Source organism: Mauremys reevesii, linkage group 4, assembly GCF_016161935.1.
Source record: "Mauremys reevesii isolate NIE-2019 linkage group 4, ASM1616193v1, whole genome shotgun sequence".
Classification (NCBI taxonomy): Eukaryota; Metazoa; Chordata; order Testudines; family Geoemydidae; genus Mauremys; species Mauremys reevesii.
In genome coordinates, this window is record NC_052626.1 from 92,494,021 (window position 1) to 92,521,886 (window position 27,866).

Genomic DNA, 27,866 nt, shown 5'->3' on the forward strand with positions numbered 1-27,866 from the left:
CAAGTAATTAATCAAATTAAAAACTATAATCTTGGGCTTCAGTTGCTTTTATAAAGCAACGTGTATTTATGGAACAGTTTGAATGCTCACCTTAAATTTTTGTTGCTATATTGCCAAAACAAGCCTGTCTGATGGCAGAGAAATCTGAAACCAAGAATCCCAACTCGTGTATTATTTTTAATATTACTTTCTTCAAACATGGAAGTAAAGTCCTGTGACAATGGTAAGTGAGTCACTTAGCAAAAGTATTTGCTTTTGGCTGTCTGGGACTGGTTCTGAGGTTGGTTTGTTTTTTTTGTTTTTTCTCCTCCAGCAATTTTTAGAATCTTGAATCTTAGCCTAATCTAACTTCCCTTGTAAGACATAGTTCAAGGTAACATATCTTTCCTTTTTTTAATCAATGCAGTACCGTAGTAGTCTAGAAAATTGTGTAAACTCTTGTTTGGTATTCCACAACCTGTATCAAACTGCTAATTGAACTGTCGTCATGTTAAGATGACTCGTGCCAATTTAAGCTTAATGGGGGAAATGACTTGATCATTAAGGACCTGATACTGCTGTGTACACTCAGCTCCACTGACTTTAATGGCTTCAGAGTTTCCTGTAGAAAAGATTATATTTAGTTGTACCTGGATATCAACTGATTTAACAGAAAAGCCAGCCTATAAGTGCTTCCGGGAATCTTGGTTACTGCAAAATAATGGTCAGTGGTGGGGTGCTCTTAGTATGAACCATCTAGTTACAGTTAATGATTTGGAACAAACACAAGGATTTTGAGTTCTATAATGTGGACATGTGATTTGTCCACATAATCCACAGTGAAACCCTGGAGGCTGCTATGTATCTTCCTATTGTGCTCTTAAAGATTAGAGAGGGAGCATAGTCATCAGTCTCCTCAATGACTTGGAGCCAACTTTGCCCTTACTTGGAGTTGAGAGGGTTTCACCAAGCTATTGGGGCAGTGCCAGTAAAAAAACGCTTCCCTTCATTATGTATGTCCCTTGCTGTACAGTAACTGTAAATTGTTGTCTGCCTTCATTCGCATGGAACAATGTAACTGAGAAACCATCTACTATTTAATTTGGCAGAGTAAGGATGGTTGGTTAGTGTGCCATAATGCAAATAGCCATTGCCATATAGGGTTGCTGAACTACAGAGGCAAAAAAACTAGATGGCTGCTCCTCCAGCTCCCAGTGACTCTCTACTCCTTGTGCTCCTAAACATGAATTGTCCTGAAGAAAGATCGATAATAGCTGATGCTACTTAATGGGTCTGAAGTCGGTTGACTTTCGGGCACAGTGTTGATTCAGTGTAGCTAAAACAAGATAGGCTATTGCTATATTTTTCTTATTAGGTTACTTTTAACTACATTCAAGACTGAGACACTGAACTGTGTCTAACAGCTGTGAATCTGAGAATTCATGACATACTATGTTTAAAATATGGCAGATCATTGAAATGGTCTTAGTGCTAGCCAGGGGCGGCTCTACGAATTCCGCCGCCCCAAGCAGGGAGGCGCGCTGCGCCGCTCACGCGGCCGGGCGCCGCTCACGCGCCTCCGCAGGACCTCCCGCAGACGTGCCGCTGGTCCCGTGCCTACGGTGGAGCTTCCGCAGGCATGCCTGCGGGAGGTCCACACGAGCCGCAGGACCAGCGCACCCGCCGCAGTCATGCCTGCGGGAGGTCCGGTCGTCCCGCGGCTCCGTTGGACCTCCCGCAGGCATGACTGCGGAAGGTCCGCCGGACCCGCCTGCCGCCCTGCCGGCAAAAGGCCGCCCCAAGCGCGCGCTTGGCGCGCTGGGGTTTGGAGCCGGCACTGCTACTAGCTCAAGATCAGAGTGAGTATTGTGAAATGGATCATTCAGCTGCCTAAATCCAAGCCTGTTTCTGATGATGTCCATAAAGTGCCTCATCCTGAAGGGAGGAGTATATATACACGTATTACAAAATGCACATTGCTGTTCTTACCGGAGTACTAGGTAATGAGCACATACACCTCTGTGCAAATATTACATAATTTTTCTATAACATGACAGTTCCTCTCTCCCCTCCATGAAGCCATAGAATTTCATATACCACAGAAGTCAAGATAAGTATTGTGCATAGGCAGTGATCCCCATTAATTCAATATATACTTTTCTGTGCAAGAAATGGCTGTTCAGTCCATGCTTATCTGTAATTTTGCTTCAATTTTGGTGGATTTTTATTAAGTGAATTGATTGAGTACTGAAACCACCTTATTGCATGCTGGGAAAAACAAACTAGGTGTGAGGTAGTAGGATTCAAGACTCCCTATCCTTCCCTCCCCCTTCCTAGTCCCTCTTCCTCACACCTATTTGAAGCAAAGAATAATTGTTTCCTCTCCTTTCTAGAAGGGTGACATAAACAGCAAGTGTTATCCATTTTGAAAAAGCTTTGGTAGCAAGTGACAAGGCTTATTTTAACCTGCTATTACTACCCTAGCTCTGTAGGGACTGTCTGTGCCCGTTTGTACCAAATGTGTTATAAGAGCTTCCTCTCTTCAAACTGCTTTAATAGTTGATGATGTAATAGGGCAAGAAATACCATGTGTGGTGCCTCTTATGGTGTAGACAACTGTCAGTCTGAGTGTCTCAACTAATTTTACAGCTACCAACACACACTTAAGAATATTTTCACATAAGGAACAGCTGATATTGAGTAAGCCGGGGTTGAGTGTAAGGAAAAAAATAATTCTTGGTTCTTGAGAGGGAAGATATTGTCTAGAATGTAATGACCTTCAAAGACTATCCAGGCTTGACCAAGTACATTCCTTTTCTTTATTTGGCTATAGATTTATGGAGAATATGTAACTATATACTGCACTGATACTTCCCCCCCCCCCTTTTTTTTTAAATTCAGGAACTTGATCTAGAGCAATGCTCCCCAAACTTTTTACATCACACCTACCCTTCCCTACATCCCCTCCCAGAGTCTGGAGTGGGGCTGCAGCTCTAGGAGGGGGAGATACAGACAGGAGTTAGAGGCTAGCAGCTGGGGGCAGGGCTGGGGGTGGAACTGGGTAGTGCTCCCTCCCTGCCCCCTATGGAGGCTGGCCTAGGCTCCCACCCCCGAACATTCCTGTATGCCCCACCCCATAGTTTGGGGACCTCTGATTTAGAGCCATTATTCAAATATCTGATTATTGGAAAAAGCAGAAATAGTAGTAAATGAAGAGGGGAAATCCATAACAATGGTCCAGGATTCCATTAGAAAAAATAATTTACCTTCCCCCCCCCCCCCCAAAAACTGCATTGTGATGGAGTGTAAATCCCTCTACTGGCACTGAAACAGTTAAAGGAGGCTGGAGGGAGCTCAAGTAGTGCACTGGCTGCAGGTGTAGGCTGGGCCAGGACAAATGTGGGATGAAACCCAGCTGGAGCTGGCTGGCTACTATGATGGGGCTACAGAACAAAAGGAGGAGGCTTCTAGGGGCAGAGGAGGCCTGGTTCCTCTCCTGCAGTGACACTCTGGCAAAGGGTCAAGAGAGACATGGAGCAAGCTCTGGTGATGAGCTCTGATTTAAAAGGGCAGGACCTAGACTTCTGGGAAGCATTCTCATTGGAGTAGGAGAAAACTTACGAGGGATGAAAAGTCAAGCCCTAAGAGGACAGAAGTTAGTGTCAGGTTATATTTTTCAGTTTGGATTTGTTGGAGGATGCTAGGGAGGAGCCTGGCTAGGCCCTGCCACAAAAGAAGGGAGAGTCTTGAGAGGCTATGGTACCTAAGAAGAAAAAAAGTACATAGTGGGCCTAGGAAGGCACTGTAGGAACCCTGCTACCAGCCTGACATAGCAAAAAGTCCAGGGAGGTAGCTGGGGGTAAGTCTGAATTGACAGCCCTTGTCTGCTCACTACAGGGTCCCTGGGCTAGAACTCAGAGGAGGAGGGCTGCCTGGCTTCCTCCAACAGCCATAAGGGAATGTGCTTGAAGCCCCCTGATATAAGGGGATAGGGACTCTTGAAAGCAGCAAGAGGGGGCTGTAAGGACCACGGATCCCAGAGTCAAAGGATGAAGACCTGATTTAAAGATCTCTGATTCTTGTTTGGACTCTGTTACCCCAGATTGGGGTGGGGGAGGACATGCTATGATGACCTGACTGCAGAGCCTTTTCAGGAGAAGAGGCAGACCACTGCAGGGCCGGAGCTGGTGGTAGTGCTAGATGAGGAAAGCCTGCTATGCCACACACCCACAAGGAGATAGAGAGTGGTAAGTACTCTGTATTCACCCTACAACCGCTTTATAATTTGAATGCTGTAATCAGTCTAACTTCGTCACTGTTAAAATTCTTTTCTATCCTAATCCTGTGGTTGGGGTCAAGTATCAGGGGCTAGCCGTGTTAGTCTGTATCCACAAAAACAAGGAGTCCAGTGGCACCTTAAAGACTAACAGATTTATTTGGGCATAAGCTTTTGTGTCACCGGCCTCCTGGTGTAAGTAAACAAAGAGAACCTACCACATAACAATCAGTTTTACAAGCTATCTACCCTAAGGGCTTTTAGTGTTCCATTATAAGACCTTTACTGAACCAAATAACCATAGCTTGGTTGGAAGGAAAATTATGCACTTTAAAGAATTAAGGGATCAATATTTTTTTTTAACAGGAAATACATTTCCTTTTCTATACAAAGTCTTTATTCATAGCATGTGTGACATCTTTTTTGTTGTTTTTTTCTTTTCTTTTGTAAAGAAAACTCCCCCTCCCCCCCTTTCTCTGTGTCTGGTTAGAAAGTGGAGGAGAAGGGGGTCTTGGAAAGGGTTCTTGCCAATTTGGTGCTGTGAATTGGTTTCACCCTTTTAAAATGAGAGAGGTTTTTAATGCTTACACCAGACACAAGCGTAAGAGGAGAACTAGAGCTGCCCCAGACTGTGCGGTAAAGCTGGCTAGGCCCGGCTACTTGGAGGGGGAACACAGGGAAGTTTTCCCTACTTCCAACCAGACGGTCCGCACGCGCTGTAGCATCTGCGGACGCTGCGTGGAGCGCTCCCCTGCTTCGCTCTGACTGTTTCAGCCCAGCAGCAGCCGCATCTCCCTAGGAGCAGGGACTAAAGGCTGAGGCCGAAGCACAGGGGCTCAGCGGCTCCCTCCCACCCCAGCAGACTGGCCGAAGCCGCCCCCACGCGCCAGCAGGTGGGGCTACGGGCCGGGCTAGCCACGGCCCCGCGCTCCCCTCCGCAGCCGGCTCGCTCCTGCCCGCAGCCCCCTCCAGCGGCTGGTGCAGCCGGCGCCGCCCCCGGGCCTTGGCTGGGCGCAGCTCCGCAGCATCCGCCGGCTGCTCCGCGAGAGACTCCGCGCTGCGGATGCTGCCGCCGTGACTCCGGCTGCCCGGCCCAGAGCCATGACGCCGCCCTGCGCGGGGCTGGCCGCTCCCGGCCCTTTGCAAAGCGCCCGCGCACCGTAGCCCGGGCCCGGCTTGCGGGGGAGCCGCGGCCGCTCGCCCACGATCGCTGCCGGCGCCCGGAGTCACTGGGCCCCCCAGGTAAGCGAGGGGCGCGGAGCCTGGCCGATGGTCTGGTAGCTGCGCCAGCACCCGCGTCCCTGTGTCCGCCCCGAGCCGCTCCCTGTGCCCCACGGGGCTGGAGAGACACCTCGTCTCCCTCCTCTCCTGGTTAGGGGCTGGGGCCGCCCGCTGCTGCCGGGGCCGGCTCCGTCCCGCATCCCTGCTGGGGGAGCAGCCCGTGCGTCGGCTTGTAGCTGGCAGGCTCGGCTCCCTTGTCTGCGGAAAGGCCCCCGTGTCCCTGCTGCAGTGCTGAGTCAGGCCCCGCTTTCTGGCTGGTGCCTGTTGTTTTGCTTGAGGTTGATGTTCTGGCCCTACACGTGGGGTGCGGGGGGAGGGTTGATAACTGAGGTACGCAGCAGGGTTTGGGTAAAGCCTATTATTCCTGCCATCGTACTGTGCGTGTCTGGCTTGACTCCCTCATTCTTAATATTCTGCACCCCAAAAGGGGTGATAGGGAACCATTAGCAAAATCATGCAGTACTGTAGACACAACAAATAACTCCAGTACTTGCCTTAATTCAGTAGGTCAGCTCCAGCAGAGTAGTGATCCAGGGCATCATATTATGGGACTGGGTGGAAGGATTAATAAAGCAAGGTAAATGTTAACCATTTCTGCATGCTTATGTTGCCTTGGCAGTCTAGAGCCCATGATTCCCTGGCTTGTTTACTAAAGAGGACAGCAATAGTGCTCATTACTACTGTGATGTTGTGAAGTTGTAAATCGGGTTCTCACTAGGTGGATAGGGCCTGATGCAAAGGCAATGGAAATCAATAGACTCCCATTGAAATCAGTGGGTTTTGGATGTGAGACTTATTAAAGGGTGAGCATAGGCGGCAGGTTTGTATAATTGTTGGTGGTGCCCAAAATGGTGGTGTCTCCCGCCCTGTAAGCCGATATAAAATGAAGCTACAGCGCATTGGCACCACAAGATTACAAGGGTCAATTAAAAGTGGAAAGTCAGAAGCAGCACTTGCCTACTTCAATATACGGTATTATATTTTGTTGCACCTGTTGTGACAAAGTGGGAATGTTCTTAATGTTTTCTCTGAATACTGTGTGGGTGCCTCAGTTTCCCCTGCAAGGTGCCAACTGAAGTTGTTGGGGACAAAGATCAGGTGGCCTCCTTGTCCAGAAGAGAGACAAAGGCCAGAGGAGGGAGTGTCAGTTTGGAGCTGGCTGAGGAAATGGGGAGAGGCCCAGAACTTGGGTCTAGGCTCCCCATCCTCCAAGATGGACCTGACTGAGGGGTCCTGTTTTCTGTACCTACAAGCTCTGTTTTAGACTGTGATCCTGTCATCTAATAAACCTTCTGTTTTACTGTCTGGCTGAGAGTCACATCTGACTGCGGAGTTGGGGTGCAGGGACCTCTGGTTGCCCCAGGACCCGCCTGGGCAGACTCGCTGTGGAAAGTGCATGATGTGAAAGGGCAAGCTGAATGCTCCGAGGTCAGACCCAGGAAGGGGTAAGCTTCTTGCCCTGGAGACAGTATGCTCAGAGAGGAGGCTCCCCCAGGGTCCTCGCTTTGTATGGAGTAGTTCCAAAGCATCCCAGCATCCCCTTCCACACCATGCGCTTCCCGGAAGTCCGCACAGGCACTGACACTCCCTCCTCTGGCCTTTGTCTCGTTTCCAGACATTAGGAGGCCACCTGATCTCTTTGTTCTCCAACACCTTCAGTTGGCACCTTGCAGGAGAGCGGCTCAGACCATCAGTTGCCCGGAGACCGAGTTTCGGCCATTCTCTGTGCAGACAGCATCACACTGGCACTCTAGGGCGCTACAACAATCACACCCCCTTATCCCACCATCTAGATCCTTGAGAAATGCATAGGGGAAACTGAGGCACCCACACAGTATTCAGAGAAAACATTAAGAACATTCCCACTTTGTAATACCTGTATACGACTATATACTTTAAAGAGTGTAAAATAATCAAGTATTGTGCTAAACACAATGATACTCCAAACTGACTACCAAATTTAAGTTGCACGTTTTTCCCCTCAAATGAGGGCTCTGGGGTGGGGCTGGGGATGAGGGGTTCACAGTGCAGGAGGGTGCTCAGGGTTGGGGTGCTGGGGGCGCAGGCTCTGGGGTGGGGCAGGGCTTGGGATAAGGAACTTGGGATGCAGACAGGCTGCCCCAGAGCTAGGGCCAGAGAGGACTCCCCCCCCTCTTACTGGTAGCAGCAAGCTCCAGGGGAGGGACCCCTCCTCTTCCTCCCTCCCCCTCCCCCCCGCCGGCAGCACACTCACGCTGCACCACGGTCGCTGCACATGCTCCTAGGGACTCTCTCAGGTCCAGAAAGCCCACTCGCCTCCCCTATGGTGGGTACCGGGGGGGGCGGGGTTTGCCATCACGTGTGATCTCCCCTGCTGCTGCCCCTCACCATAGCCTCATGGGGGATGGGACTGCCCCTTGCCCAGTATGGGGCAGGAGTGAGGACTACAGGGTGGTGGCTGGGGTGGGGGGTAGGGTGTCACAAAATTCACCCAAGCCCCAGCTGCTCGGGTCTAGGAAGCTCCCCTCCCCCATCTCCCCTGTGGTGGGTGGATGGGTGCTGGGGGGAGGGGGCAACTGCCAGCACATGTGGCTTCCTTCCTCCCCTGCTGCAGCCTGCTGCCCCTCACCCTTGTCTCACTGGGGATGGGGCTGCCCCTTGTCCAGCATGGGGCAGGAGTGGGGGCTGCGGGGGGAGGGGGTGGATCACAGGGTCAAACTCACCGAAGCCCCAGCAGCTACTCAGGTGAGTGAGGTCCATCTCCTGGCCGGAACCCCCCTTGGCGTCTCTTCCAGGTGGGTGCCGGCGGGGGGGGAAGGCGGGAGAGAGAGCTCCTAAGCACATGCGTGCCTCCTCCCCCTCCTCTCTCCCTTCTGAGGTGCTCCAACAGGCTGTCGGCCGCTGATCTCTATAGCCTTAGGCAGAAGCAGCCGGCAGCACAAGGAAGGGAGAGAGGCACAGGCTGTTTGTTTTAATTCAGGCAGGGAAGCTCCGAGGCAGGGGGGGGAGGCAGGGCCCGCTCCAGGCAGGGCCAGGGGAGAAACCCAGCTCCAAACATTGGTGGAGCACAGCCCTCAGCCTTGAATATTCCTGGTGCTCGAGCACCTTGAGCTCATATAACCTGCCGCCCCTGAGGGTGAGGAGTATCTGTCAAGATGCTCAGCATGGGCGATGACTTGATTTGTGATTTTGATACTGATGTCGCAATGAGCTAGACACGAACAAGTCTCAGAGCTCATTGCAGCATTGGGACCTAAACATTTTTGCGGTTTTGTATCCCCATCTGTAAAACTGGGAATAATATCTCACAGGGGCTTTGCGACATTTATTTAACATCAATATTTGCAGGACAATTTGAGGCTCTTGGATGAAATGAGCCATGCCCATGAAAATTATTATTCTTAAGTTAAAAAAATTAGTATTTTAAATTTTGTTGCATTTCTCTCTCTCTTCAAAAGAAGGTGAAGAAAAGTCCAGTGAAACAGACTCTTTTTTCATTTAATTGAATGGACTCCAAACTCTTTACAAAAGATGCAGCTAGCTGATTCAGAAGAGGCATTGTTAAGCTTATTTGACCAGTGCAAAGGGGAGAGATACATTCTAATAGACAATAGTAACAATCTAGTGAAAATAGACCATTGCAAATGAGACACTAACCTAACAAGTACTGCCTCAAATGCATAAAAGGTCTTTGATCAGGTGGCATTTGATTTCAAAGTGACACTGCACAGATGAAATGTGGAGAACAATTTTTATTCTATATGTGAAATTGTGTAGCCTGGAGAGTATAGCTGTTGGTCTTTTATTTTGTGGAGACTGACTAATTAGAGTGCAGCCTGTAGCATAAGAAGGATGTTCTAGTAGGTTGGGAGATAGCCCATGTCTGCCAAATTCTAGTCTGTGTTCCTGGCTCTGCCAGTGATCTGCTATATAAACTTGATTAAATCACTTAATCCATTCCTCAGTTTCTCCATCTGTAACATAAGGATAATACTTCCCTACTTCTCAGGGTTGTTGTGAGGTTTAAATCCATTAATGATGGTGACGCACTCAGATGTGGTGGTGGTGTATAAGGGGAGAGAGAGCTTTTAATACAGCCATGCTTGCACTTGAGATTCAGAATTTCTGGAACCATTTTTTCAAAGGAAGCAGCAGGTTGGGACTGTAGGGGAAACCACATTATGTGGATGGATAGATAGTAACAATCCAATCTGTTTTCTATATTTGGGGAGATTTTGTGTTGGCACTGTTTTCCAAGAAAAAGTGAATAGAAATTGTTTTCAATTTTTCCCCTTTCATTTGTTTAACAAGACCTACATTATCCATCTTAGGTTTTTCTACAGCATCCATCACTGTACTCATCTTCTAGATGCTTTTTTGTCATCAGACCTCCTCCTCCTAATTGCTGCATTGTTCACTGTAGCTGTGACCCTTCATTCTCCAGGCCTGAGATCCTTTGCTCTATCCTTTCTGCTCATTCAACATCCTGGTGTCGCCATCCTTACCTTTCTCATATGCTGGGGACGTGGTGGCTCTGGAACTTGGTTGGGGCTGCTGCTGTACTATTGGAAAGAGCTCAGGTTATCCCTGGCATGCCATGGGGCAAGGAGCTTGGCTGGCTGATCCATGTGGGTTACAGAACCATGTTCCATGGATGAGATCTATTTCTTGTCTTGGCTGAGTATTAGATTGACTCCAGGACATCAGGATTGGTGCTCTGGTCATTGGTGTGTTTGCACTGGATGGAGTCTTGTACGTAGAGGTTGGATGGCTCAAGTGATTAGAAATGTGATATAGAGCTGGTCAGCGATTCTGATGCTGGTTCAGAGATGTACAGAGAAATGGGTGGCGTAGCTTTTCCTTTCTAGGGTGCAACTTACAGATTGGGGCATGGCTGGTCTTGTGGCTAAAACGCTGGACTGGAACACAAATGATCTGGGTTCAGTTACTGGTTCTGCCATAGGTTTCCTGTGTGACCTTACACAAGTTAACCTCTCTATGTCTCACTTTCCCATTTGTAAAATGGGAATAATACTTCCTGCCTCGTACCCTTTATCTGTCTTGGCAATTTAGATTGTAAGTTCTTTGGGGCAGAGTACTGTCTCTTACTGCATGAATGTGTATAGCACCTCCCACAGTCAGGCCCTTTAGGCACTACTGTAATACAAAATTAATTCATGATGAGTTTTCCTGTTATCTCCTCTAAGATGAGGGAGTTAGGATGCACCAGGTTCAGTCTTTTAATTATTGTATTAAAAACACAGAGCAGCTTCTTGTATTTCCTCTGTATTACTTCCTGCTACATTCTCATCCATATAGGCCTATGCTCCAGTTTGCCTTTAATAGCCTTGAGGTGCTCCTGGGACGGTTTCTCTTGCTGACAGCCTGACTTTCTCATCTTTTTGCAGCCTGTGGTCCACGGATGATATTAAGTGAAAAAGTATGTTTTGTTTTGTTTGTTTGTTTTCCCTTTATTTTCATGCAGAGGATATTCTATGAAATGGGAGGTTGGGGAGATGCTGGATATTTGATTTCAGAGCAATGATATATTTTAAAATGTTTTTAGCTTTCCATTTAAGAGCTAGGTGGTATTTATTTATTTATTTTATTATTACCTGAAGCCACAACCAGTGAACGGTAACTTAATGTATAGTACCAGTAGATAGTCTTTGCAAATTACTTCAACTATTTCACATTCACTTTTTCCTATGAAGGATGTAAAGTTACTGAATTGAGCAAAATATTTTACAAATGCCACTTTTGCAGTGTACCGAAGGATTATTCTAAAGTGCATGTGATGTGATATTATGCTATAAAATCCAACATTGTAATGTCCACAACTACTGGTTGTTTATTAAATCAGGGTTTTTAATGTTTTTTTAATAAATCCTCCTAACTTCCCTGCGTGGATAAATCATGCCTCTTGTATGGAATTAAAATTTAGGAACCAGATTCTGCATTGATTTACCTCACTATCTTCAGGTGGATCCCATTGTTTTCAGCTGGATTACACTGAGTTCTGATAATAAGTCAGAGCAGAATTTGGCTACAGTTCTGGAACATATGAGCAAAACACTTTATTACACTGCTTAGTAGGGATAATGTCTAAAATGGTAGGTTAAAAATGTAATCTGCTTTTCTTCTTTTATCTAATTTCAAAATCCAAGTAATGTATGTGCATAAAATTGCTTCAAGGGTATCTTCTTTTAATATATATTTAAAAAGTCAATCACTTGTTAGCAATCTTAAAATACACCTCTACCCCGATATAACACGAATTTGGATATAACACAGTAAAGCAGTGCTCGGGGGGGGGCGCTGCGTGCTCCGGAAGATCAAATCAAGTTCGATATAACGCTATTCCCCTATAATGCGGTAAGATTTTTTTGTCTCCCGAGATCGTGGTTATATCGAGGTAGAGGTATATCTGTATCTTGTACATTATGGGAAGGAAACAGTTTCAAATTTATGAGGACTTGTGAACAAAAATATTGAGTAAATGATGATAACTGCATTGAAAGGATCTCCTTATTTTGAACCTTTAAAAAAAATCAAGAGGGAGGATCTCTGATTTATCTAAAACTATACAGGGAATTTTGCTGGCTTTTGTTTGTTTGTTTTTTGCAAGGGCAGGAAGAGTGTATATCAATTCAGTTCCATTCTGTTTTTTTCCCCCCTCTTCCCTAAAAAAAGAAACATTGAAAATGTCTCAGGATCCTGATATTCCACATACAAGTGAGGAAAAATCAAGTGATTCAGAAGATATCCAAGAGGACAGCTTGAACAACCCAGATCAATCTATGAGAGAAAGGATACGACAAAGTACCTCAAGTCCACACAGATGCAACAGAGCTCAATGTAAGCAAATCTGTTAAAATAAAGTATAAAAATATATTTTTCTTGTTGTGAAGATAAATATTTAGATTCCTTTAGAAGGCTCACTGGGTGCTGCACAATTAACTATTGTGTAATTAATTAAATATTGTATCAATCATTAACAATTAAAAAGGAGGAGAAAACTTTTTTTTCCTTTAATGTCATTGGCTTTTCTGTCCTGCGAAGCAGCCCATAGGGAGGCTGGATAAGACTGCCATAAGTTAATGCACCCCTCAAGCACTCCTGATCAGGCCTCAGTACCAGAATAAAAACCAGCAAATGTGTTTCTTCCCCCAGAGTAAGCTTGGAATTCATTGCAGTTACTTATAGGAAGGAAGTGAAAGCTGTCACTGGAAGAAGTCCTGGAATTCCATTGTCATCAACTTATAATATTACTATCCTTGGTTATTTAGGGCCTGATCCTAAAAGGTGCACAGTGCCCTCTATCCTTATTAAAGTTAATGTGGGTGGAAGGCTCTCAGCAACATTGTGGGCTTGCCACCACGTCTGGCTGTCCTTCCATCATAAAATCACCACCCACATCCCTCTAGGGAAGAGTTATTCCTTCAGTTCACTTTTTGCAATTACTGGGCCAAATCCTTATGTTATCAAAACTCTTATTTAAATAAATGGGAAATTTTCCATGAATAAGGGCTTCAGAATTTGGCCATTTGTCATTTTCTAAGTAATTGTTTTCTGTGCTTTTGTATCTGGTTGATTTTGAAAAATACAGGGATCCAAATTTAGGTCCCAAACTAGCAGGGTCTCAGAGGCACACTATATAGCCTAGCCAGCCCCTGTGTGGTGGGGGAAAGAGCTCTGCGTGTCCTCCTCTAGCAGTTCCTGTTGCCCACAAGGAGCAGCATTCAGGTTTCTTGCAGTCATTCTTCGGGTGCTGTGTTTTGTTGGGGGAGAATACGAGTGCTATTGTAGAACAACCTCTGGTCATATGGAGGCTCCTATGAACATTTGAAATGGTGTCTTTTACACCCTCCACTACTATGTGAAATCTACATCTACTTTAAACCTTACTGTTGCTGAAAGCCCACAGGCAAATAATAGAGGTCCTGTGGTCACAAAGTCCACTTGTGCCTAGAGATACCCATAAGGGAGGGGGAAGGAAAGCACAGGATATTAATAAACTTCAGCCCTTTGCACCTAACATTACTGTGAGCCAGAATCAGTAGAGTGGTGTGTTCTACACATGTATCATGTGCATGCCTGTGTCTGTGATCCTAACCAAGGGCCTGCACCTGCAAATGCTTATGAATCTGAGTAACTCAGTGCTTCTCAAACTTTTGTATTGGTGACCCCTTTCACACCGCAAGCCTCTGAGTGCAACCCCCTTTATGAATTAAAACCACATTTTAAAAAGTATTTAACACTATTATAAAAGCTGGAGGCGAAGCGGGGCTTGAGGATGGTGGCTAACAGCTTGTGACCCCCCTGTAATAAGAGATCACGACCCCCAATTTGAGAACCCCTGAGAGTCATCTGACTTCAGTGGGAATATTTGAATGTCTAAGTATTTACAGGATCTGGCCCAATATAGTATGCTCATTTGCTTGTACATCATCCAGTCCATCCGCTTAGCTTTCTGGAGGGTTGTAGCCTTTGGTTTATAGTTTAATAGTTGTTTCCTTAACCTTCAAAGGGACCTTACCCCCCAAAAGAGGTCAAATCGAAGGGTATGTCAGCTTTTGGTTCTGCCAGGCAGTGTAGTGTACCTTAAGTTTGAAAATTAATGAGCTTTAATGGGACTGGAAACATTTTCAGTCCTAATGCTACAGGGCAGTGACAAACATTCTTGCCAGATCATCATGTTGCATTAAAGTTTATTGCCAGAGTATGGTCTTTCTGGTTTGGTGTTTTTATGTTTAATGTAGGAGCTGGTTATGATATTACTATTGGCTCTGAAAAGTCTGGTCTGACTAGCAAGTCCCTATTGGTAAAACAAATGAAAAAGCAAATGGGAATTCCCCTGGGTATGATTTCTGCTTATGGCTAAAGAAACTGAATTACCCCAGATATTATTTGCAAAAGCCTGCAAATACAATGCATTTTATCTGTGTTTTTGTTTTTAAAACCAGTGCTAATTATTTGTTGAGCATGATGGTGTTTGGAGCTGTGTCAAACACAGGAGACATTCCCTATGGGATTTATGCTCTAAGCCCTGATATTGCAAGATGCCCTTCGGAGAGTCCAGTGTGCTGCAGTACATGTGTGAGCAAAAGCAAAAGTCAAGTGTTAGGCATAATCCTCTGCACTGAGAGGTAGCTAGTCATGAAAACTGGGTAAAGAAAGGGCTACGGTCAGGAGATGTGTGTGTCTGAAGAAATGTGCTTAAGTGCATTTTTCAGCATACAAATTAGGTGCTTAGCTATAGTTTCCCTTCTTAGTCTTTACTTCTGCTGTTAGGCAGGAATAATTTGGCAATCAAGCAAGAGCACTTTGATTTAAATGCAGGCTGAGTGCACTGCCTGTCTGCTCATCACTTCAGACTCCCCACAGGCATTGTGCAGGATCAAACCCTAGGTAGTAATATGCAAGTGTATAAAGTGCTGGGTGAACTGAAGAGCTGTTTATGACAAAGTGGCACAGGTAATTCTTTATTAAATAAATGACATTTTGTATAGCAGACAATTGGGGAAAGGCTTCTTAATGAAGGGCCTGTTTCCTGTGGAAGGTTGCTACCTGCATAAACCCAATCATATAAACCTGTTAATCGATCTAAAAAAATCTGTTCCAAATTAACCTAATGTGCGATTAGTATGGATCATGGGGTTTTATTTCAGTGTGGGGTGTGTATAATTATATATAATGTTTTTGCCAAAATTGGAATTGAAGCAACAGAATTATCACAATCACAGGGTGACCGAGCAACCAGTCCTTGCTTTCTGTTGTTCTTTATCTTCCTCTTTCTCACTTTTCCTTCTGTGCAGCTGGGGAGGAGTCTGGCCAGCCCTCTCTTCATCTGATGGCACTAATGATATGGTCTCTTCTCACAGATGATTGGACCAGCATGTGCCTTCTCAGTTTTTGGAAGGCATATGCTTTATTACTCAGAATAGCTTGCTGCAGGCCTGCTCTGTCTCTATGCTGCTTAGCACTGACGTCAGCACTGCTACAAGCACAACTTGGGGGAGGACCTTCTCCTGAGAAGGTCAACGGCAAAGCTCCAGTTGATTTCAGTGGGTGCAGCATTACTCCCTTAATCAGCACCTATTATATCATCACCACCTTTGCCACATTTATTTCTACATGCTGCTAATGCATTCGGTATCACAGCAATATCAGCCCTGGCCCACTGGGATGTTATATAACCTAAGTCAGGACAAATGTGAGCACTAGTTCCCACTATGTTCAGACAGCTGGTACTGTTTTCAAGTCTTGGCTTTACCACCCGGTGACCTTCCACCTCCCAGTTTTCTATAGCTAGTTACCTCCTTCCTTTACTACCTAATGAAAGCTGGGCCTGGTGTGTGTGCCGCACTGCTGCCTCCCATTCCTGTGTGCACTTTTTAATTCTCATGCCACTCCAAACCCCAGTCACAGGCTTCTTGCTGTGCTCTAGGATATGGAGCAACTCGTGTCCCATTGAGCATACAGAGATGAATGGAAGGAGAAGAGCTGTGGCATCAGAGCACAGGCTAGGCCTTGAAATCATTAGCAAGTTAAGAATAGCAAGACCTTGGTTTCAGGAAACGGGGGGCAAGTAGGTTGTTGGTTCCACTGGAAGTAGAGAAGGGAAAAGTAGCTGTTTTCTTGCGTGGTGGTGGTGTAAGTGCTTTACAGATACTTTGGAAGACGAGATCCCTCCCTGCCTTGAAAAATGTATAATCCAAATGTTAATGTGCACATAATAAATGCAGCAGAAATCTCCAGGACGGAATGGTGAAGTTGCATATGAAGCTTGTTGGCCCCACAATACTGTCTGCATATTTTGTAGAAATGGTTTGTCCCCTTCACCTGGGAAGGATTTGATTCTATAGCCCTAAAAGATGATGTGTGTTTTAAGGAGGGACTTGATGCAGCAGAGGTTGCAGGCATTTTGGGGCCTAGCTGATGGCTGATTGGAGCACAACAGTGCTGTAGACATGTCCCTTTGGGGTGGTAGAGGAAGCAGCCTCATCAGATCTATGACATCGAGGGAATCCTCAGCTGGGCTTGTCTACTGGCTCTACATCCCCTTTGTACTGGCCGACTGGTGGAAAGAGGCCCGGAAAGGTGGAGGAGGATCTTACCTCCAGCTTCTGAAAGAATAAATAAATGTCATATATTTGTTAATGTTACAGCTAGTCCCCCTCGGCTTGTGTCGATGGAAGAGCTGATGGAAACAGCAAAAGGAGTTTCCAATATGGCGTTAGCACATGAAATTGTAGTCAATGGAGGCTTCCAGATTAAACCAGCTGAATTACCAGAAGGCAGGTAAGATGGTTACTGATAGAAAGAAAGAAATAGCTGTTTATATCAGTCCTTTGGATGTAGAGTGGAATGAATATGCAGTACTTTTGGGGAAAAATTCCATGAAAAGAATTGTAATGTGTTTCTTAGCTTTTCACCACTTCTTCATTCTAGCACCACTATTTTACTCTTCTGTATTCTTTAACATCCTCTTCCTTTGTAGTAACTTTCTAAAGTTGACTCTTGGGCCTGGTCTTCACTAGAAAATTTGGTTGGATTAACGATGTCCGCTGGGTTTGTGAAATATCCTCAACCTTGAGCCAACGTAAATCCCCATTTAGATAGCGCTAGGTTGATGGAAGAATTCTTCTGTCAACCTAGCTACTGACTCTCGGGGAGGAGAATTGCTGTTATGCCAATGGGAAAACCCCTCCTGTCGGCATAGGTAATGTCCAAACTGAAGTGCTGCAGCTGTAGCGTTAGACATACCCTTAAGTTGCTCTTGGAACAAATGGTTACTGCTTTCAGGATTTGCCTGAACTTCAGTGGCTAATGGAGTAAGAATTCCAAGGTAGCTCCAGGCATCTTCAGAAAAGGATCAAGGCCACATTCAGATCTGGTGTGAACATTTGCAGCTTCAGTAGAGTTGCACAATTAAATCAAAACATTGAAACTTGTTGTTGAAGTAATGGGATTATTTACACTAACTCTGAATTTGACCGTGCAACTTAGTAAAAATATCTTAATGCCCATGTATTTTGACGAGTGGTGAGTTGTGCTCAGTCATGAAGGAAATACCTCACTGCTGTGACATTCAAGTTTCACTTTTCAAATTTTACCCAAAGGACTTGCACCGCTTCTAGGAAGTTAATTGGGTTGTGTCTTGCTAAGAAACACTGATGATGTTCATGTGAAAATGAAATAAATTATTTTGTGATTTGTCTTCTCTTTATAGATTACTTTTAGACGTAGCGTTTTCTGGATGCTTTTAAGGATCTTATTTTTCACCTGCTCTGTATCTTTTCAGGTGTGATGTCAGCCATTCCAAATCATTCCAGTTTTTATACTCTTGTGCCTGATTAAAATGGCAATTTTCTCCTCTAAACCTCTCTAAATCATTACATGTAAGATACTAACTGTCATCTTTTGATATTGTTGTGTTTACTAACAGCCTGGAGAAAACTGTAAAAGAGATTGTACATAAAGCTTTTTGGGACTGTCTGGAAGCCCAGTTAAGTGAAGATCCACCAACATATGATCATTCAATTAAACTTGTTGGGGAGATTAAAGAGGTAAGAAGGTGTGACATCAGAAGTAATTTACAGAGATTACATGGCACAAATATGCAAACTATACACACAGTTATACAGCGATGGCAGAATGCTCTGTAGAAGTCTAGACGATAGCTTTATCTATAGGCTTCATGGACACATGGGGGGAAAAAATAAATGCGAAAGCAAGAAATGCCGAGTCATGTTAGATGAAGGGAAGGTTGCAGGTAATGTTACTTTAATAATTCTGAGGTTGCAGTAGCAAAATGTGACATTAATTATTTGTGCTACAATAGCACCTAGAGGCACCAGTCTAGGTTTAGCGAAAAAACCCTCCCTGTCCCAAAGAGCTTACAATCAATACTGTATAGAATGCAGGAAAACTATAATTAAAAAATATACTGTGTAATTTTTGTGGTCCTATGTTTTGAAAAACTATTAAGATGTCATTTGCCATAGAAATCTATGAAGTTGGTTGTTAATTCAGACCATTATTCAGTTCCTTTGTAAGATGGTGAAACAATAATGTTGTTTGTTGTGAAAAACAAGCAAAATGAAAATTTGTTTTCTTTCAGGCTCTTCTATCTTTCTTATTGCCTGGTCATACTAGATTAAGAAATCAGATTACTGAAGTTCTGGATCTGGATCTGATAAAGCAGGAGGCAGTGAATGGGGCCCTGGATATTTCTAAGCTGGCAGAATTCATCATTGGAATGATGGGGACCCTTTGTGCTCCAGTTAGAGATGAGGAAATTAAGAAACTGAAAGACATTCATGAAATAGTCCCACTATTCAGGTACTGGAATGACATTAAGGAATCAGACTGTGGGGTCACTTAATTCATTTCAGATTTGCTTGTAGAAAGATCCAAATTTTACCTGTGCATGCTGGTGGCATATACAGTCTGCTAGCAAAAATTTCTTTCTAGAAAAATATAAAGCAAGCAGAGGAGGAAAACTAAAGAAGAAAATTCCAGCAGCTATTAGCAAAGACCCTTTTGGTTCTGGTGAACTGAAGGTATTTGTATGTAGCTTTGTGTAATTGGAAACAATCATTTTCTGAAAAGCCATATTTAGGTAAGAGAATCTTTCCCTGGATATTGGGAGACTGTCTTAAGAAAAGCATGAATTCCTTGTTCACTTTTCCTTTCTCTTGATATACATTAAATAATTTAGAAAATAATAATGTTCACTCAGCTTTAGGGTGGTCTTCTACCAATTCATCCCTCATTTCTTCCCCTCCACCTCCTTTCTTATATGTAATAATATATTACAGGTGTTTAAAAGTGGAAAGCATATAGAGCCTGGATATGTCTTATGCCATTTTCTGTTTTGTTGCACAATTTATTTAAATGAGATAGTAAGTTCTCAACAGTTACAGGGAATTTTGTTAACTGTCATCAGTAGTGTATTGAACCATTTGTATCTTACCTGACTAAGGCATTTCCTAACTTTGTAGTCTCCAAGAGTGAGGATTTCCTTAGAGGAAAATACCTTTTTTTTGGAGAATGGAAATGTTTACACGTAAGTAGATGTTGGAGTTAATTCTTCCATGGCCTTTTCATTTTTATTTATCTCCCTCGCGGAGAATAGATGCACAGGTTGAGAGAGGTCAGAGTATATGTTAGGCTCGGAATTCAAGACTTTTTCCTAAATTCAGCATGTGATGACATGTCCCAAGAGAACTGATCTGTGAAAAGGACTCTAGTACATTCTCAGAAGTTTCTTTACAGGGGAACAAGCCTCATTACCCTGGCACTCTTTCCCAAGACTTCAAACTCCATGTAAAAACTTACCATGCTTTTTTAATGTTCTTAATAGTTCATTTCCTTGGACAATCTATGCTAACTAAGTCTTGCAAATTGTACATTTTAAAAATGTGCAGCCCTGCTTGAAAAAATAACATTTTTCTTTTCTTTTCTCTTCAGAGCAATTTTCTCTGTATTAGACTTAATGAAAATGGACATGGCTAACTTTGCTGTCAGTAGCATTAGGCCGCGTTTAATGCAACAATCTGTTGAATATGAAAGAGAGAAGTTTCAGAAGATTTTTGAGAAACAGCCAAGTATGACTTTTTTTTTTCCTCTTCTGAATTATGTGCCTTTGCATGTTGATGTCACAAACGCAAAACAACCCACCAAATTCAGTATTTTGTTACATTGCTCCGTAATTCAAATAGAGATACCTCTGGTCCCTAGGCTTCAATTCAAGAAATTTGTGGTACAATTCTGCATTTAAAAACAAAAAACAAACCCAGACCCAGGATATCAGTATAATATATGACACTATAAATCAGCATCAACATGCTAGTCTGTAGTACTGCCAGATTAATTTGTGGTTTCCATCCACGAGGTTTTCTGTGTTCAATCTGTTTTGGTATCTTCCAGAAGTTCTGAATCATAAAGTAAATAAAATGCATCTCAGTAACTAGCACCATGGGTAGTAGGAAAGACTAGTAGTGGTATTATTTGAAAACTATTCATGGGGGAAAAAGATAACTCCTGAAAGTAAGATTTTTACCAAAATGCTTTCTTTCAGATTCTCTAGACTTTGTCACCGACTGGCTGCAAGAAGCATCAGATGATCTTGCCAAGTTGAGGTGTAAAAATTCACCTTCCCCTGGTGTTGGTGCTGCTGCTAGTGGAGTTCCTGTATTGTGTCCTGCTGCTGTACAGAATTGGGCATATCTAAAGCTGCTTAAGTGGGATCATGTGCACAGGCCTTTCCCAGAAGTAGGTATTTAAGAGATGATGTAGCTTCTTTTATTTAATTTTCTACACTGTTTTTGGTGATATAGCAGAGATCATTTGGACCCCCTTGTTCTTGATATAAAATACTAAAAGATTTAGGATTTAACTGGAGCGGTTGCAGTTCTTCTAATAGGATAACTCCATTCTGAAATTATTTATTTATTTATTTTCCAAAACTGAAGTTTAACTGAAGGTGAGGTAGCGTAATCTACTGTCTAGATCACTGGACTGGGAATCAGGAGATTTGGGTTCTGTTCCTGGCTCTGTGTCACTGCACAAGTCATTTCCTTTTCTGTGCCTCTGTTTTCCCTCCCACCATTTTTCTGTCTTGTCTATTTAGATTGTAAACTCTTCAGGACTGGGATAGTCTAATACTTTGCACAGTCCCCAGCACAGGAGTGTTCCAATCTCAGTGGGACCCCTGGATGCTACTGTAATACAAATCCTAATGTATTCTTTTTATCAGGTTACTTTTAACATGTGTTCCTTTAGGGTGTTCCACTATGAATTTTCTGTATATGATTTTGTAATTTTCTATGGGTTATGTATGTATATATGAGTCTCAAACACTGTCACATGGTCTCTCACTACAGCGGTTCATAAACTGCATTATGTTATGTGAGTTGCAGCTACTGTAAAGAGAAAAGATGCTTCAGAGAGTTCTTTCTGCATGGCTGAGCAGATGTTTTGATTACAAATGTCTGGTTTTATGCATGCAAAATGTCTCCGTTTAATAGTTGTTTGTGTATGAGGCTCACAGCATAAATCTCAGGGTTTACGATTTTGCAGGAGAAGAATTGTCTGTCTTTCTAAGACCTGGACAGCTAGTTCATTGCTGGGAAGATTCTGAACCCAAACCTCTGAATTTAAACTAGATTTACAACCTTCAGCTTGTTGCAGAAGCAGTGCAGCTAGATTCTGTTGTACCACTATAAACCTAGAGTTGTTCCATTGACTTTGACCATTCTATTCAGTTTGATGGAGGAGAAGCATAAGGGATATGGTATGTCAAGAACTGACATTGAGTTAAGTAATCAAACAGCTGTTTGCCCACCTAGGATGAACACTCCACAAAATCTTTCCCCTTGGTGGTTGTAACTTGTATCTTATGAACCATCTCATGTATTTCCCTGTAACTCTCTGTTTTGAGAGGAAGGCACGTGTGAGAGTTCAGAAAACTAACATTCACAACTGAGCTACAAAAGTTTACATTGTTCACTATAAATGATGATTGGTGTAATGTGATCCATTAATTGATCACTCTCGTGCTTTATTTTGAATGTAGTAACCCAATAAATTTTAACTTTTTATCTCAAAAGGAGAATATTTTTATTTGTTTGTCTTGAAACAAATCCATCTGTAATAGAAGCTGAGTAATTCAAAGATGAAACATAAGCATTTTTTAAAACATTCTTTTATTTTGTGAATTGAATTAGTGCTCATTAAAGCAAGGGATTGAAAACATTAAAACCAGGCATTGTGCAAGTTTACCAGCACAGCTCTGTTAAATCACCTTGGTTCTCACCTGCTAATCCCTGATACTCCACTCCTGGATCTTTCTGGAGCACACACTGCCTATTATGCTGAGTTTTAATAAATGTAAATGGTGGTATTTGGATGGAAACAAATGTCCTCTAAGCACTAAGATGAGACATTTACTGAGACTTAACCTTGGGTCTGCCTTAGGATAAAAAATGTAAAATGGATACAAACATCTTCAGTGCATAAACCAGCCACTAACTAACCAGTGTAGAAAGATTTCTCCCATAGGAAGGTTATTCTATAATTGTTCATTGTGGATTTCTTGCACTGTCCACTGTTACAGGGAAAACATCAGATTAGATGGACCATATTTGACTAGACTGATTGTGTAATTAGGTGTTGGAAATAAAAGACTGGTGTACTATCCCACTGCAACACCAATCCCTTGAAGGGTCCTAGAGAGAGGAATCTCTAGTAATTATCTAACTTTTTAACCATAATAAAAGCTTTTAATTTAAAGAGGACTGTTTTCTGAGTATTGCATCTTTTTGATATATACTAACAGTGACCTTGAATTCTACTCCTATCTGGGAAATCGGGTTTTAGGAGTGAATATGGAAATTTTGTAGGAGAAGCAAATTGAGATAAAATGTTTCCTCTCTGGGCTTCCAAACTTGCTGCTTACAGAGCACCTCTTATTGGATTTTACTCAGAGTGGCATTGGTACCACTGGCCCATCCTTCAAATGAATGGAATACTGATACAATTTTGAAGTCTGTGTACTAAAGGAATTCAGTTTTCAGAATAATCTTCATTATGTTACATAGCCTCACAATTTCATTTTCACTATACTTTTGTTAGCCCAGCATTTTGATTTTACTCTATCTTTGCAGACATTGTTAATGGACCACACCCGCTTTCAGGAAATGCAGCTGGAGCTGGAACAGCTCACCTTGACTGGTGCTATCCTCGTGGTCATGTTCAATGTAGCGGGTGCAGCACTTTCCAATCTGCCAGAGTTTGCTGACAAAATCAAAACCATTATAAAGGTGTTGTTGACGGGAATGCATCTTCCGTGAGTATCTGAATGACTCCTACCTAGCATCTCTCAGCTATGTTATGTTCAATTGTTGAAGTGGTGGTTGATGGCTTAATTTTGTTGTGATCCTAGTGCGTATTGATTGCATGGGCTTCAAGAAACTTAGGGAAGGATAGAAGGGACAAGTGATTAGAATGGAGGGCTTTCACTCACGCAAGCATACAAGGCTAGCAGTTTTTTCTAAGGAAATTAACCACCTTATTCCTTTCCTCCCCCTCCGACATGCCTGTGCCAAACAATTCATTTGCTCTTGTTACTATTTTTCATGCGAAGTCTTCTACCAAGTCCACAGCCTTATGTTGGCAGTTAACCATGCTTCATAGCTTGGACCAGTCTCCCTCCATCCTTCACAAAATTGTTTGTTCTATACATGTGTGCAGACACCTGTTGGTTTAGGATGACTGACATAGACGGTGGTGAGAGGAACAAGTGTTTTGTTAATATATAGGCAGCTCAAATCAATATAATTGGACTGATTGTAAAGAGTCAAAACAAATGACTAAGCAACAGTCCTTAAGGAATGGTTTACTCCTTCATGTTCTCTCTAGCTCCTTTAACCTGAGTGAATCTTTGGCTACTGTTGGTGAGAAGGTCTGTGCTGAAGTTAATAGCTGTCTTTCCCAACATGGATTCACGCCATTCACAACTGAGAAAGAGATTGCGCTTAAAGGACAGATCCAGACATTGGGAAACTCTGACAACACCATATGCAAATTGATAGGTAATCTTGGAGTGTATATGCAGTGTTCTCAAACATGCTTTTTTCTTTTGCTACTAGTAAACCCACTGAATAACCTGTTTTGTATGATTTTAATATTTATTATTTAATAACGCTTCTGATGTATGGTGAGCCACTAAACAAAGTTGAGTGCCTTACCTTTACCTCTTGGGCAGCTCAGCAACTCTGAAAATCAGGTCATAATTTTCAAGTGTAGTTGCCCAAGTTTCAACTGTAGAAGTGATCTTTGAATTCCTAAACTTGGATCTTCACTGAGCTGTCCAGCCACCTGCATCACCAAGTCTACTGCCTGAAGTTCTAGTTATTTAAAATGATGGTCTTTTCAGGCAGTAGAACATAATGTTGGGATCTATGCTCGGAAGAGTCTCTGGATTGAAGTACATAGCACAGGGTGTGCTCACCAATTTTTTAATTGTTTTGATAGTGCGCCAGGGAGGAAGATCACATGCATTGATCTTGTTTTGTATTTAAAAACACCTTGGTCCCCCTTTTTTTTTTCCTCCCAGATTCTCGAATCCAGGCATTTTTGGAGAGCTATCTGACTTCTGGTCATCAGAAATCATTTCCTGCTATTCCTGGGGGATTAGGCCCTATTCAAAGAGAGATGGAAGAAATTGCTGTGAAGTATGTTCGCCTTGTCAACTATAACAAGATGGTGTTCAGCCCATACTATGATGTGATCCTCAGCAAACTACTGAATAAGGAAGAATCCCAATTGTTAGGGTAGTCATAAGAATCATCATACCAGTTTGTATGCTATCTAGATAGTGTTAATTTTGTCTGCTAAAAAAAATTGCAACTAACTTGGCTTTGGAAAATGGCATTCCATTAAAACATAGTTTTATTACTGTAACTCAATAGCACTGATTCTGAAGGAGAAAATTATGTATAAGTTGGGATAGGCACTTTAAATTAAATGGTAAATAGATGCATTTTTAGCATAAGTATTCATGCTGAAGGTATGTTCCTTAATTTTATGGCTGTAGTTTTTGCTGCTGAGCAGATGTTAGATAAGACTACGCAATTGTACAACCAGACTGCATTTTTAAATTGCTGATTTTGTGGCGGGGGGCTTTTTGTAGCATTCTAACTCTCCAATTTACCATGAAGTTAGTGTATGCGTTCATCTAGAGAAGATTAGCAAAGGTCTCTTCCATACTGAGTGATTTGGCCTTCTGAAATCCTATTTTAACAACTGAAGAAATAATTTAAAATGTGAGATGTAAGAAACTTGAATCATGGTGGTTAAGAGCAGGCCCAAACATAGCACTTTATTTTAATAGAATAAGGCTACTAGTCTTTCTGCTAATCACATTTTTTCTATAGCAATTTTTGCTCTCTATCTGCAAATAAGTTACCAAAAACATGATATAATTATATTTTGTAGTGAATTTTCTGGTTCTCAAATAACTGTCTTCTTTTATGTACAGTGTTACAAGGGTGACAGTCTATAAGATTGCAGCTGTATTTATCTCTTTGTAAAACTTTCCGGTGGGCCAAGAGAGAAATGTTTTGATAAGAGTGGCATTTCTTGCCTTTTGCTGGTAGTTGACTCCTTTTTATATGAAATACTAATTTAAAAAAGTTAACATTTTCAGAAGATGGATGCATTGAATTTCAGGCATGAGGAAATTTCCTCTCTTTTTCTAAAAACGTGAGACTTATGAGACAATTGTATATGCTCATAGTTTCAGAAACATCACTGAAATTGAAACATACCAAGAATGTATTAATATTTTAAACAGTAACTTTAAAAGGTATATCAGGAAATGAACTATTTAAAGTTCATTTGAAGTCATGGGAGAATATTATTTAGTGTTAGATGCTTTTTCATGTTTTACAGATTTTCTTGAACTCAAAGTATTTTAGATTCTTGAAGATAACTAGCAAGATTTTCTCTAAATGCACTCTGAAGGATTTCTGATCTTAGTAATTCATAAAATATGGAAATTTAAACTTTTCTTGGAAGTAAATTTAAGGTTTAGGACAGTGAAAAGGCAAATTGAAACTTTTTTCAGCTGCTAAAGCCCATCAGGTTGAGAAGAACTTCGGCAACTATTTCTAAGCATCTCAGATAATATAAGGTGAAGTGAGCTCTTGTTAATAAATGATAGGCTGGTACCTTGTCCTAAGAGTTTTGGGGCGGGGGGACGCTATGACAAAAATAGAATATTTACTGTATTCTAAAATGAAGACTTTACAAGAGTGCCTTTTTTTGACACTATTGATTAATAAAATAATAGACTGGTTGACTAGTCACTCACATTCAGCAGAACAGTGGTAAGAAGGGAGGTACCCTAGAGTACTTATTCTAATACTTACACTTCCCTTCACATTTTGAAATTTCATTAGTTCCTAGGGCTTGAACTGAGCGCGGATGTACGGCTCTAACAGTTTTTTCTGCTCTTTGGGGAAGATGGATTAAAATAACAATAGCTTTACTTGTTTGATGTATCACCACATTAGCATATTAAATCAATCTCAAACTTTGGTTGCACAATGCAAAACAAAACTTACCTCCATTTTTATGATTACAAAACTACCGACAATTTTAGGAAACCATTTTCTTTGTTGGATGGTTCTTTTGGCTGAACTCCTGAAAAAATATATATGAACATTCTTTAGTAAATTGAAAATAAGTAGCTTAAGCTCAGAAGTTTGTCTAGCACTATTTTTTTGTATTGTCCATGTTCTATTCTACTCTTGGACTCACTGGTGCACCTCAATCCCTTTGTTCTCTGCCTGTGGCACATAATAGTCTAGTCTTCTATGGGTTGTAATACTTTGGCCTAATTTCAGTTGTTGGGTTTAGCGTGTAGGTGCTGGGTGGTACTGGTGGCCTGTGATGCCAGTCATCTAGTCTGAACTCGTGTCTTTAAACACTATACTTTCCATAGATAGAAGTTACTGAGGGCTATTAGAGAGATGCATTTCTTGCTCTTGTCCTCAAGCATTGGTACTACATTTCTCCATACCTTTGTGTAGCGTCAGTGTGATCTTAACTCTCTTGTGTATTCGCGGAGGATGCTTCAAACCTATTACAATAGATAGTGCTCTTAAATTGCAATAGCCGAAACGCTGCTGCAGCTCCAAAGCTATGTTTTGGTATTCACCTCAACAATTCCTGAGAGAGAGAAACTACTCTGCTTGTGATATTCTTGTTTATGAGAGATAAGTGTACAGGTTCTAAATTGCTTCTGTTTGTTTATATTTCAGCAGTGCCCTAATCCTCCATTAAATGCAGTGATTTACAATCTTAAAAAAAAAAAAAACAGTCCTGGGGAAAAGGACACAATGCGCAAAGTAATCAGTACATCTTTCTAGTACCACTATATCCATTTTTGTTTGTTATGATACAGGTGCAGCAGTATGGGATAGGGAGGAGGGACATAGACACAGCTGAACTGTTTGGGGTTTTTTATGGATTTTTTTTTCATTTTCACACTCTGTACAACCTGGTTCTCCTCAGGCCATCGGCACAGTTCCTAGTGTAATTTCTAGCCCAGTTTTGTAGATTCAAGTTGTTCAGTGAAAGCTCCTAAACTACTGTACCCTGAAACCTTTTGAGTGATTATTTCAAGGTAGGAACAAGACAGAGACTGATGCCAAAATGAGAAGTAGGAGTCATGAGCTGATATGATGTGAAATTGAGGATTAAGGCTAAAATTTTCAAACGTGGTTCTTGTGTGCTCAGCCCTCCTGAAAATAAAACTACTTAATCAGATGTTTAA

The 27,866-nt window shown here is 42.5% G+C and overlaps 1 protein-coding gene across 5 annotated transcripts; it reads left to right on the forward strand.

The window, feature by feature from the left end:
- Window positions 1-3,486: 3,486 nt before the first annotated feature.
- TCP11L1 (t-complex 11 like 1) lies at window positions 3,487-27,799 on the forward strand. Of its 5 annotated transcripts, none has more exons than XM_039534196.1 (11): window positions 3,487-4,226; window positions 10,835-10,955; window positions 12,209-12,373; window positions 16,687-16,819; window positions 17,967-18,087; window positions 18,642-18,862; window positions 19,994-20,130; window positions 20,604-20,797; window positions 23,191-23,372; window positions 23,945-24,117; window positions 24,642-24,862. In XM_039534196.1, exons 3-11 carry the CDS (start codon window positions 12,220-12,222, stop codon window positions 24,860-24,862), a joined length of 1,536 nt encoding a protein of 511 aa, XP_039390130.1. In that variant the 5' UTR covers window positions 3,487-4,226; window positions 10,835-10,955; window positions 12,209-12,219. The 5 variants fall into 5 exon arrangements, with proteins under 5 accessions (XP_039390130.1, XP_039390128.1, XP_039390131.1 ...); XM_039534197.1 differs by lacking the exon at window positions 3,487-4,226 and adding an exon at window positions 5,220-5,497 and having other exon boundaries at window positions 10,924-10,955; XM_039534195.1 differs by lacking the exon at window positions 3,487-4,226 and adding an exon at window positions 5,221-5,497.
- Window positions 27,800-27,866: the final 67 nt, after the last annotated feature.

What these genes read in the sequence shown, in the direction of transcription:
- TCP11L1 (XM_039534194.1), top strand. Translation starts at nt 4,196, where the DNA reads ATGCCACACACCCACAAGGAGATAGAGAGTG. An exon ending in CAGATGCAACAGAGCTCAAT is followed by an intron (nt 12,374 to 16,686) that starts GTAAGCAAATCT and finishes TTAATGTTACAG; the next exon opens with CTAGTCCCCCTCGGCTTGTG. An exon ending in GCTGAATTACCAGAAGGCAG is followed by an intron (nt 16,820 to 17,966) that starts GTAAGATGGTTA and finishes GTTTACTAACAG; the next exon opens with CCTGGAGAAAACTGTAAAAG.